Source organism: Branchiostoma floridae, chromosome 11, assembly GCF_000003815.2.
Source record: "Branchiostoma floridae strain S238N-H82 chromosome 11, Bfl_VNyyK, whole genome shotgun sequence".
Classification (NCBI taxonomy): domain Eukaryota; kingdom Metazoa; phylum Chordata; class Leptocardii; order Amphioxiformes; family Branchiostomatidae; genus Branchiostoma; species Branchiostoma floridae.
Window position 1 is genome coordinate 14,350,823 of NC_049989.1, and position 12,342 is coordinate 14,363,164.

General features: G+C 40.9%; 2 protein-coding genes across 8 annotated transcripts in view; one reads left to right on the forward strand and one right to left on the reverse strand.

The window, feature by feature from the left end:
* Positions 1-828: 828 nt before the first annotated feature.
* LOC118426628 (forkhead box protein N4-like) lies at positions 829-8,343 on the forward strand. Of its 2 annotated transcripts, none has more exons than XM_035836135.1 (5): positions 829-1,357; positions 3,067-3,313; positions 3,563-4,225; positions 4,761-4,969; positions 6,458-8,343. In XM_035836135.1, the coding sequence occupies exons 1-5, from the start codon at positions 1,097-1,099 to the stop codon at positions 6,692-6,694; spliced, it is 1,617 nt and encodes a 538-aa protein (XP_035692028.1). In that variant the 5' UTR covers positions 829-1,096; the 3' UTR covers positions 6,695-8,343. The 2 variants fall into 2 exon arrangements, with proteins under 2 accessions (XP_035692028.1, XP_035692029.1); XM_035836136.1 differs by having other exon boundaries at positions 1,097-1,357; positions 4,761-4,951; positions 6,458-6,694.
* Positions 8,344-9,429: 1,086 nt separating this feature from the next.
* LOC118426624 (GATOR complex protein DEPDC5-like) overlaps positions 9,430-12,342 on the reverse strand; it is a 42,127-nt gene continuing 39,214 nt past the window's right edge. For all 6 annotated transcript variants that reach the window (XM_035836128.1, XM_035836129.1, XM_035836131.1 and 3 more), the window contains 4 exons: positions 11,543-11,706; positions 10,977-11,148; positions 10,684-10,744; positions 9,430-10,287 (listed from right to left, as the gene is read on the reverse strand). In XM_035836128.1, coding sequence (XP_035692021.1) covers positions 9,834-10,287; positions 10,684-10,744; positions 10,977-11,148; positions 11,543-11,706 — 851 coding nt within the window. In that variant the 3' untranslated portion in view covers positions 9,430-9,833. The remainder of the gene's footprint in view (positions 10,288-10,683; positions 10,745-10,976; positions 11,149-11,542; positions 11,707-12,342) is intronic.

Consider the following 12,342-nt stretch of genomic DNA (forward strand, 5'->3'; position numbering starts at 1 on the left):
AGTAATTCAGCATTGTACTGTATAATACATCATGTCAATCTGTTTGTATGAGGCATTGTCATAGCTAAAAGTCAACTAGAATGTTATTATTATTACATGTGCTAGCTAAGAAAAAGTTTAGCAGGGGCATGATTTTTCATAGAGTATCAATTGTTTGATTCGACCGGCCGGCAAACTCTCACCCTGCACCGAAGTGCTTATCTAAGGTCCTCGGGGAAACCTGCATCGGCTGCCGAACAAATTCTCTGCTGGCCCTGGCTAAAAGTCTCACCAGGCTTTCAAAGTTTCAGGTACCCTGGAACCAGACGGTACGTTTTACCAAGGGGTGGCAGTCGGTTTCTTCGGCGGGCCAATGCAGTCTGCCCGCCAATCTAACGTAGTGCTCCGGGGAGGTCTAGCATGAGGGAGTTTTGCTGGACCCTGGTAGACCGGGGAAGGTCAGCGAAAACTTCCCCGGTGCGCTAATTTTAGATCGGCGGGCAGACTGCCTTGGTCCGCCGAATAAACCGGCTGCCTAGCCGGTCCGGACTGGCACCCACATCTAACTTCGACGCACAAGCGAAACGTCGCTGACCGCATATTCATTGTTTGCCCGGCATGTTAAACTTTGGAAATCTATCAAAATGGATTTTGTTTGCTCAACGTCGTCTGCAAGCACTGTAGTCTAAATTTTCGTCTGCTGCCGTTACTGCTACCAACCGTTTGTTACTTCCGCATTCCTCACACCCGGAAGTAAAGCCGGAACAGCTGAGTGCGCGTGCGCAGTATGATAACGCGTTGCATGCTGGGAACCGGGAATTTTAAATTTAAATCTAAACCTGTTTCCAACCAACATGTAACCGTTTTATCCAGACCAGGTCGGACCAGGACGGTCCTGTGGATTTTAAAACTTTCTCATGAGGTTTTTGGAGTTTTCTTCCGTCTCTGCGGTAGTACAAGACAAGGATCGAGCAAGTAGCAAGCTGGGACCTTTCTGCACGGAAAATTCCAGGTCTTAGGATTTTTTTCTCAATATTTTTGGAGATTTTTCACTTCCGGATTCTTGCACACCGAGTTGCTGAGCCTTTTGTCGGGGGAAATTTAAATTCCGTCTTTTATGGCCATCGGAAACGGGGACGCAAAAATGGACTATTTCGGACAAGCTCCGGCCGATCCAGAGCAGTCGCTGCAAGAAATGATCGACTCGGATGTCCGAGATCAGATGCAGGAAATTCTGAAGAGTGCAGAGGATTTTGCAGATAACACACATCTTATAAACATGGACTTGGACAAAATGCTGGATCTGCCGAGCGACTTGCAGAACCTGACCTGGGACAGTCCCGACTTCCAGCCGCTGTCGTCTGCAGAACAAGCACAGGTTCGGTTTGAAATGATTGTTTTTCGAACTTTGATGCTGCTGTCAGAACGTGATTCTAATATTCTACGAAGTGTCTTTTTATTCTATCCAGAAAACAGTTCTGTGACAATTTTCTGGTCCTGTGATTCTGCTGACCGCTCTTCCGTCAGAAAATTTAACTGCTTCACAGATATTGATAATCTCGAAGTCAGAGTTTTGTAAGTTACGTTAACCGTAGAACTGTCAAAATACTATCGTGCATGTGACACTGTAAGTAACGTTTTAGTAAGAAAGGATTTTCGGCGTTTGGGTTTCAAAATTTTGTTGTTGTTTTTTTACCGTGCAAAGCAAAACAAAACGTCAGACTGTTGTTCAGACACTTACCAGAATTTGTTCTAACAAATATGTTTTCCATTTGAAAGAAAATGAAACACTTTTCTAAATCCTTGTTGATAACGCTGAATAATACCCCACAGAGCCAGTTATTCTTGTCCCATTGTTTGAAACGAAGCCAAATCAAAACTTTCAATTGATGCTTGAATACATTTGTATCTTTTTTCATTTTTTAAGTTATCCATTTGATTTTGATGCATGGAAATATAATAGGATCTCTTCACCGTAACGTTTTGCATGAACAATGTTACTTTCTTTGTTCTTGAAGTTAAAGGACTGTTTTAAACGGTCATTTAAAGTTACTGGTCTAAAAATTCAAATGAACATCGAAAGTGTTTCAAACCGCAAGAATGGAGTGTCAGAAAATATGTATAACACCACAAACATCTGTTTCTGATACATTAATCCAAGTTGAAACGTGGATATGTTTGTTCAAGATAAGATCTTTGAAAAGTTTGATAAGGTCTGGTGCTGTTGACCCATTTCTTAACTGCCAACACGGCGCGTGTAACTGACGTTTACGGTTTAGTTGAACATGTGGGGACTTTCCCACGCAAATTTCCTGGCATTTTCTTTGTTCTCAAGTTTTGGTTCTTTTCCAATTTTTGTGCATCAGTCAAAATTGACATTTGTTCAGTGTTAACTGTCAATCAAAGTGAATGGCATGCTTGTTACAACTGAATTTTAAAAAACTTTTTGTTACATCAATATGTATCTTCAAGGTATCTTCTTTAAATGCTTTGACAAGACTAAAAAGTTAAAAATCTACAACCTATAGATTCTTTTTCTGAAGGGCACTGTTGAAGACCTTTTAGTTTGAAGCTCATTTGGTAATGTTAGATTTTTTCCTACTCTCCAAGCAGATGTTGGGTTGATATATTGTAACCTTCTTAGCTACTGGTCTTCTGTGACAGCCAGAGAAGTTCAGCAGATACAAAATTATGAAAAATTTACAGCCAGTTTCTTTTAGCCTGCGTGCTATCCTCCGTAGTAACTGCTGGCGCAATATTTTGCTTTCTCCGTGGTAAGCAAGCGAAAAGATTGAGCCAGCAGTTACTGTAAATGCAGAAACTTTCGTGGTGGTTTGATTAATGTTCACGGTTTTCACGATGGCCACTTCACCGCGGACTTAAAACCACCGCGAACATTTTTCCATGGCAGTAAGATAGTACAGTGCTTGGTGCTACCGCGAACTTAAAACCACCGCGAAAAGTCTTGCTACTGCGAAATTTAAATGCAAATGCAAATTTAAATGCATTTACAGTACTATGGATGATGGATACCACCTTTTGGCCTTTTGAATGATTATCTCAAACACATTTTTCTTTCATCCACAGTACCTGAGCAATCTGAACGACTCGTTCGGAGACGAGAACTTGATGGTCAATCCCCAGACTGGTCTGCCGGTCAGCCCGCAGAAGGGACAGGTCATCACCACGGCAACCATGGCGGGGACTCCGACTGTCACATCCTCGCAGGGGATGCCTTCCCAGCATGCCATAGATCAATCCCAACATGCAATGGGGCATATACAAGGGCAGCAGCAGCAGCATTTTGTGACAAATTCCCAACCAGTTACACAAGGTCATTACTTTTGTCTTTTTTTATATTATACATAACTGTGTAAAAGGTACATCATCATATGTGATACTCAAATTATTTCAATGGTCACACTCACAGATTGGTACTAAAATGTTCTCTTTTGGACTGTTAATTTTTTCAAACTCCTGCAATTGCTAATGCACTGTCAGGATTCTTCATATGAGACATTTCAAGCTACCGGTAGTAAAGGGAATGAAATTTAGTGTTAAACTTCTTGTCTTGCTTTTTCAGGTGTTGGAGTACAGGGGGTGTTCACAGCCACCCAGTTCCAGGCATCACCAGTTTCGTCCATGCAGCAGCTCCCCCAGCAGTCCCCACAGGTACTGCAGGCCCAGTTTTTCCCTCAGTACATCAACGTCCTTCCAGCATCCTCCAACCAACCCCTTTCTCCCACCTACGTCACCCAGCCGATGACAAGGCCGATGCCGGTGTCCATGGCAACCAGTGTTACCGCACCCATCAACAACCACACCCACACCCACCGGCAACTTGATCAAACTTCGGAGCCAGCTCCGAAACAGCCCAAAATTGCGCAGAAGGACAACACGGAGACCGAAAAGGTCTATCCGAAACCCGCGTACTCGTACAGCTGTCTGATAGCGATGGCGCTGAAGAACAGCAAGACGGGCTGTCTGCCCGTGAGCGAGATTTACAACTTCATGTGCGATAACTTTCCCTACTTCAAGACTGCGCCCGACGGGTGGAAGAACTCGGTCAGACATAACCTGTCGCTAAACAAGTGTTTTGAGAAGGTGGAGAAGAGCACGGGAGGCACCAGTAAGAAAGGGTGCCTGTGGACTCTGAATCCGGCCAAAGTCGCCAAGATGGAGGAAGAGGTCCAGAAGATCACGAGAAAAGACCCACAGGCCATAAGACGGTGTATGGCAAATCCAGGTGAGTAGTACACCTTTACTTTAGTTGACCCTACCTAGCTGCAGCCAATGTCAGAAAAAAATGTGTAGCTAGACCTGTTGTGAAATGACCATAACCAAGATTTGCCCATTCTTCTTGAGTTAACGTTACATGTTTGCCTGGACAGTCTTCCTTATAGTTATAACCAAATTCCTACAATACAGTTTGCCTCACATTCACAGTATTGAGAAGGTACTCTCCAAGCAGAGGTTGAATCGCGCAGCCGCAGATATAGTAGTAGTCGGAAAAATTACACGGGCGCTCTTCCTAGGAAGAGTATTGGAAAGGTTACTTTGTGACTTTGAGCAGGGCTCATTTATTGTTCATTCCTATTATTTGTACAATATCCTGACTATTGAAGGCTGGCTTACTTGTAGGTTGACTTGCATAACAAAACTTTCATAAATTTTCTTTTTGTTTGTGCAAGAGAACTTCTTATGTGAGTCACTAACTTTTTTGGCAATGCCTCAGGGGTGAGCCTAATGATATAGTATTGTTTTTACTTTTTCTGCTCCAGAATATCTACCAGACATAGTAAAGGAGGGGAAGAAGTTCTGCGCTAACCCCTTCCCAAAACCGGAGACCAACTTCAAACCCGTGGAGCGTGTCGAACCCGCAAATACGATCCCTCGGCTACCGGACGACCAGACGACAAAGGACGCCGTCAACGACTTGCTGAGGGTAGAGACTAGTTTGATGGACCCGCAGGTACTATATTTCTTGGAGGTGAATCATCATTATTCGTCATTTGTTTGGTTTGGTGTGTCCATCGTTTGAAACTTACCACTTAAGTCCTGGGAAGCCACAGTTTGGATCAAAACTACATTTTGTAAACTGCAACTTCTGAATATTGTGGCTATACCATTTATGCATATCTGAGACAAAATAGAGTTCAAATTCAAAGCTGAACAACATTCACAAGAAGGCTTTTGCTTATTTCACTACATTTTGTGTTTTCATTGATTGTACAATAAGACTCATTCAAAATCAGACCCTATACTGTACAATATCGTACATACAATATACATGTAGTATATGTACTTCTGATTTTGATAGATTCAAGAAGTTTTCTGTGGGGGTATGTACTTTGACATTTCTAACATTAGTCCACGGGCACTTTTTACTTCTATTGACTTTCAAATCCTTGCTGTACAGAATTTAACCATTGGATTTCTAAAAAGAAAATAAGAAGAAGAATCTTTTACTGATAGTCTTTCACAGGAAATATCGGTATTGAATGATCAAGGCAACCTTATCTTCGCCATTTTCTGTTTTCCTAGGATAACAAACCGTCCAGTTGACAATAACCCTCCATCATGAATGGAAAGTGTCAGCATTTCTCAAAGGTTCTCTTTGTAATGATATTCCACAGATGAAAGTGTGTGCCTTTTTTTGGCAATGGCAAACCATACACAGTTTACAGACTCATTTTTGGAAAACAGTTGACAAACCAAAAATAATTGTTGACTGCTTTTTTAAAGCTTGTCAATGTTATAAAATGACATTTCTCAATGCCAAAACAGAAAAAAATCTCAACACCAGACATTTTTTGAGATTTTAAAGCATGTTCATGAAAGTAATGACTAATAGGTGTGATTGGGCCATGGCATGTTTGAACTTTGCTGGACAAATGCAGACACTTTCTGATGTTATGGCACGCAGGCTTACTTGGTTGGTGTTGGTTTGGTTTGGTTTGTGGCACTGCTGTAGCTTTATAAAACCTTTGCTTCAAGATAAGTGTGGTGCTTTGGTATGTCCTGGCTCTGTGGGTTGACATAACACTAAACAAACATCAGGTAGTTAGGCCTCTCATTCTTGTCCATTTTGCTGATGAGGTGACATTCTTTAACTCTGGGAGTCATACACTAAAATACCTACCGGTAGCAAATTCAAAGCTACCTGTATACAGTACTGTAAATGCACTTAAATTGACAGGGATTTAATTTCGTGGTAGCACCATATACTGTAGTCACAATTACTGTAATGGAAAAATGTTCGAGGTGGTTTTGAGTTTGCGGTGAAGTGGCCAGTGCAAAAAACGCAAACATAAAACCACCACGAACATTTCTGCATTTACAGTACATGCAGTATTAGCATATGGGAACGCCAATGACCATTGAGTGCTACAGCTTAATTCTACTCTTATTCTAAAATAACCAGCTGGAAAAGAAAGTAGCGCTGATCTTGACCTTTGCATAAACTTTGACCCCACAGGTTGACCCGCCCTTGACCTCTGCCTCCACCCATCTCAACAACTCCCTCCTGGATGACCTGAATGCCCTTGGCGAGGACGGACTTCTCTTGGACACGAACGTCACCAGCAGTCTGACGTCCACCACGACCACCGACATGGACTTCGGACTCTTTGGTCTCGGGTCCTACTCCCAACTGGAGAGCACGCGGGCGCAACTCAACAGTAGTCCGGTGAAAACGGTCACAGCCTTCACGTAGGTCAAACAATACAGCAACTTGGAAAGATACTAGCATTTTCTTGTCAGCCTTCTTGCTAGTTTGTAATGGAAACTGTTCACAACAAAGTATTTGTAGCTTTGATTGGTCGATATCAAAGAAACTAACAAGTGTCTGACACTCTCTTCATCTTCTTCTTGCTAATAGAAAGTATGGTTGTCAGGTAGAAGATTATATGATCATTACATTCATTTCCAATTTTTTGTGTGAAAGATTTCACTTGAGATACTGTGGGTACAGTAAAAAGTAGTTAAACATTGAACTGTCTAGGCCAAAAATCACTGCCAGTTTTAGATATCTATGTGCTTTCTAAATACAGCTTAGAATAACAATGATGTACAAGTTGCTTACTATGAAGGTGGGCCAATGTTGAGTGTGCAGAGCATGTTACCTCCAAGAAAATTGACCCGTTTTATTGAAAAGTACTGTCAAAGCAAAACTTTTTAGCTCCAGTTCAGTTTTCTTTCACGACTTCTCTGTTTTGTATGAAACTGTATTTTGCAATGGTCTTGTACAGATTTTAAGAACTATCTATCATTGTGTTTTTTTAACATAAGGATTTGTAAACTAAAGTAGGTGGCAAAACAAGCGGTTGAGGTTCTGAGAAAGTGTAATATGATTGGGTGGCATTGCTTGCGTGTATATATGCTTTTAAACAGGTAACCATGCTTTTAGATGAAATAACTATCAGAGAACTTTTAAAGATTGTTTTCAACAAGTTTATCAGATGATAAGTCACATATCAAGGCATATGCTACAAGATGGACAGATGTCACATATTGTTTTATGTGATGACACATCAGTATTACCTATAGTATTGGTATCAGAAAGGTTTTAAAGTTGTATTTTGTAATCTTCATTGAAAAACAACTGATTGCTGTTACATTGGTTATGTGAAAGAATCAGCTATATGCAATAAGCTGGTATCCTTCCATGGACAAAAATTATGATGTAAAAAATTGTTGCTTCACGCTGTAAATATTTCATTTATCACTTTGAAAAATGATCATGCTATGATTATGATACAGGGATGGATCACAGAGGGACGTAAACATCATTTTCTGAAAGGTTTGTTACACTAACTATTACTAATTGAATTTTTGGCTATGAAAATCAAATTAAAAGTGGACTACAACTTACAAGCTCTCTCCATTGCTATGTATCTATTCTACAATATACATGTCGCAAGGGAAAAATACAAAAATACTATATAAGCCAACGAAACGTATTCTTTAAGCCATCAAAATTCATATGGACCCTCTATATTCATCTCTTATGACTAATGTGTGAAACCACTACGAGAAAGCTTTTTATTATCAAATGGTTTTCTATGATATTTCATACCACAATCATTGTGCAAATGGCTACACTTAAGACTTGCTGGCTTCTAGTATATAGATTTCAGAATTGGATTTTGTAATAATTGCTTGCTTCCTTGTTGAAAAAGATCCAACCAACCAAACTTTGGGAGGCTCATTTTGTGTAAAGTATAATTAAATATGTGTGTTGGTTTCCTATAGGAAGAGTACTGTGTATGTTGTCCAAATAGGCTAAGTATCAATGCCCTAGGCATGTCTCTGTACATATGGACAAAAATAATATACCCAATCAATAAAAAAAAGTGCACCTGATCATTGTTTTATTCATGTTTTTTTCTTCTTCTTCTTTCTTCTCTTTTATGATCTACATGTACAAATGTATGCTAGCATCCTTTACAGACTTTTGGAGTGGAGGTGTTTATTTTTGGGGGTAGTGCTGATTTGCAATCTTTGACACAGGCTATGGTTCTCTATAGGGCTGGGTATCGGTACAGCGTACCGCTAAAAAAAAACGTTTTTTCTTATGGGACCGGTCCAGAAAAACCGGACCTAAAAAAATTAGGTGGAGCGATTAGAAAATTAACAGATTATCTTATCAGGCATTCACGTTTAGGCGCTTGCAGGGGGAAGAAAATAGCGAGTGTACAGTAGAGTTTCTAGTAATTTCTACCAAGTTTTACAGCCAATCATACAGGTGCAGTTAGCGCTTTAGGATTTTAAAATGCCAGACTGGTGTAAGTCCTCCAACCAATTGCAAACAGATTTCTTTGTAGTGAAATGGACCATTGGTATGAGTCATACTGAATCAGGTTCAGCTCCGGACCTAGACCTGATCCATTGGACCTGAACTGGACCTAGACCTGCATTTTCTGTACTGGTACCTATCCCTAGTTCTCTATGTAGGGAAAAGGTGTTGAGTGTAAGAGTGTGCAGCAAAACTCCCTTTCCTAACATAGACAACCTTAGCCAAAGCTAAAAATCGTGAATCAGCACTTCCCCAAAAAATAAACACTGCCATTACAAACATCTGCAAAGGAGGCTATACAATCTTTTTATCTATACAGTTAAACTCTCTTGCTTCTAACAGTAATAGTTATAGCTTCTTTTTCTTTACACTATACAAATACGGTATCTATAATACATATGATCTCTTTTGTTGTGATACTAAATCATTTATGTGTTTGCTTTGTTTGATATGAAAGAACAACAGCACATTTATAAAACATCAAACCAAGAGTAACCATTCACCAGATATAGGCTGGTTTGATTTACCAAGCTACCTAATGCTCAGCCTCTGTCTTCATTTAGATGGCTTGTGTCCTTTCAAAATAATTGTATTGACCATCTCAGGCTATCATTATAATTGATGTTTCCCTGTTGTATTGGTTTTATATCCACAAATCAGCTTTGTAAAATGACATCCTGCAAGTGTTTGTAGATCTCTGCCAATCTCAGTGTATCCCAGTACATACAGACGTTTCACTGTTATTTTTTTTTAAATCTTAGCCTTAGATCTTCTGTTGTCTTCTTCAAGTCATGATGTTTTCTCTATCTATTAGCTAGTTGTGTAATGCAGCTTCACTGTGGTTTGCATCTTCAGCCAAGCTCACTTGGTCACCTCTACTAGTATGAACTTACAGTACAGGCCATGAAATAGTAGTACTCAATTTACGTGAAATGTTCAGTGTGTTATGTAAAATTTCTCAGGACATTTCAGGTAAATTGATGGGTATTTTGTGGCCTGTAATGTATGTATAAATGATATCATTTTCTTGTGAAGTATAATTAATAATTGGCACTTGTCACTGTCCAAGGGCAGATTCCAGAGGTCCATGCTGACATTCCCTCCAGAAATCTCTCAACCTCCAGTCCTCGTCCAAGCAGAAGTTTGTCAAGTCCGCCAGCAGTCTCTCCCCAAACTTCTCCTCCCCAGTGGAGCTGGAGCGCCACCTTTTCGTCAGCACATAGTTGTATGTCCAGTAGAATCCAACCTTTCGTTCCTCATCATCAGTTTCATTCTGTGACGAAGGATGTCTAGTCCTTGATTGAGCGTTGGACGCTTCGTTTGGTGCTCTTGTTTCTGCGTTAATGGGGGAAAAGGGAGTCTTGAATTTCTGAAGGCCTTGCGCTTTGGATCTGTACTCGGGTATTTGCACCAGCGCCACCCCAGTCTCGTGCACAAACTGCAGCCTGTTGGTCTGCTGGAGATAGTAGCTGCCACTGCCCGGGCGGCTGTTGTCTCGCACAAACCCAAACCTAAAAGGATGATTGAAAATAATCAATGTGATGACACTTTCATATAAACATCACAAACAGTAAGATGAAATTCTGAATTAAAGTCAGACTGTAATTTCCAACACAAAATTGGACTCATAAATGTTTGACTGTCCAAGTCCATTCTTTGTCAAGAAATGAGCCATAGACTTTTTTCAACTCACAATCCACTGTTCAAGTCATGTGTCTATCTGCATAACGTGTTGTCACAGAAGCAGTGGATAAACTCACTTCTTGACAAAGATTGGAGGTTAACGGTAAAAAATTTACGCAAATCCAAGTTTGCAAGACTGTAAGAGTACACCAACAAGAAAGCAAAGCTTAACGTACATCCAAGTTAAAAATGGACTTTCTTGTCATCTCCACCAAACAACCTACCTCTTCAGAATGGTCTCCTGGAAGAGCTGCAGTCTCTCGCTGTGGGTGTCAGCAGCAAATTCTGACAGGTAAAGATGGAGACGGAATTAGACAGTACAATTTATGGATAGAACAGAAATAGCATCTCTTCTTCCTTAGTCAGAAACATCATGTCTAAGACAGGCTGCCTCACTGATTTTGGTGACATGCCTACCTCAAGGTCTCAGTGTTTGAACTGCTCATTTATGTAAAATGCCAAGTTTGAACCACTGATTAAAGCACAAGACATTTTTTGAGATCTAACACTCACTGACCTTCAAACAGGCTGGTCTGTCCCTCCCCCAAACACCCCTCTAGCTGGAGTGGGATGAACTGGGGTCTTCGCAAAGGATCGTGGGTGGAGCTCTCAGGAAGGGCGAAGGGGTCATAGGGCACGGGTACGAGGTGGAAGCCACAGCTGGCAGCCTTTCTGGCCCAGCCTGACAGCTACAGGGAAGCAAGCAGAGATGATCCATGACAAATACACTGTCTACACCAGGATTGATATTACTGTTAGCATAATTACACAACGTACAATGTATCAGCAGGTGCCTTCAAACAAAATATGGCAGGCAAGCCATGCCCTTTGAAGTGACAATTGCTTCATGTATCTTTTTATTGGCTCCCGTAAGGCAACAGGCATGAATAAAGCAGGGAATAAAAGACAGGAAAGGAGATCATCTTTTCTGAAACCATTTTGGGACCTTTGACCTAACTTCCTGTCAGTGTCCCTGAACAGCATAACATGTAGTAAGTGCAGAACGACAAAGATGGTAAAACAAAAGACAGATCAAAAGCAATACCGGGGGGAACTAGAAGGAAAGTTCAAGCTAGTACTCACCAGATCATACAAGATGTTGGGCGTGGTCACCATCCACTGCACCTCAAACTCAAAGGAACATCCCGGTGTGTAGTTGCCATGGTAACGCAGGGTGCACCATTCCAACCGGTCGCTTTTCTTGTTCATGTCCACGTCCAACACCATACACTTGTAAGGAGGATTACCTGATACCACAGGAAACATGGAAAGTTTTTACAGCTGTGTTTAAATGCTACTTCTACTAATAGATAAATTAAGGCTTTATGATACAATCTTTAATAAAAAAAAGTATGTGTTTTGTATAGAATCAATGTTAATACTGTTCCTGGTGGTGCACCTGCATGTGCAACACTTTTGAGGGAAAATAACAACACCTCTGTCTTTACTCAATAAGCTACGGCTATCCATGCTACCATTGAGGTGGACTGTACACAATTGCAATCTCTTGCTGGCTGGGCGTCAACTGTTGGGCCGGCCACTAGGAGTGCAGCTTAGTCAGGCTAGACTGAACTGCTTTTTGAAGATTCTCGGGATCATATACATAATGTACAGTGACTGCATCTCATAAGTACAGAAAGGACCAAAGAAAATCAGTCATATTAAGACCTGGGTTTTCGGAAAACCCTGTTCAGTCTGAAAGGAGGGTCTGCATAGGAGTTCCTGACAGTGCTCAACACCATAAGAAAAAAAAAGTGGTAAAGCTACGTGCTACAGTCTTTGGGACTAGCCAAAAATAAGTACAGAAAGGACCAAAGAAAATCAGTCATATTAAGACCTGGGTTTTCGGAAAACCCTGTTCAGTCTGAAAGGAGGGTCTGCAT

Excerpts from the sequence above, each read along its gene's own strand:
- LOC118426628 (XM_035836135.1), top strand. The coding sequence starts at position 1,097 with ATGGCCATCGGAAACGGGGACGCAAAAATGGACTATTTCGGACAAGCT. Across the intron at positions 3,314-3,562 it reads TTCCCAACCAGTTACACAAG|GTGTTGGAGTACAGGGGGTG; the intron begins GTCATTACTTTT and ends TTGCTTTTTCAG. Across the intron at positions 4,970-6,457 it reads AGGTACTATATTTCTTGGAG|GTTGACCCGCCCTTGACCTC; the intron begins GTGAATCATCAT and ends TTGACCCCACAG.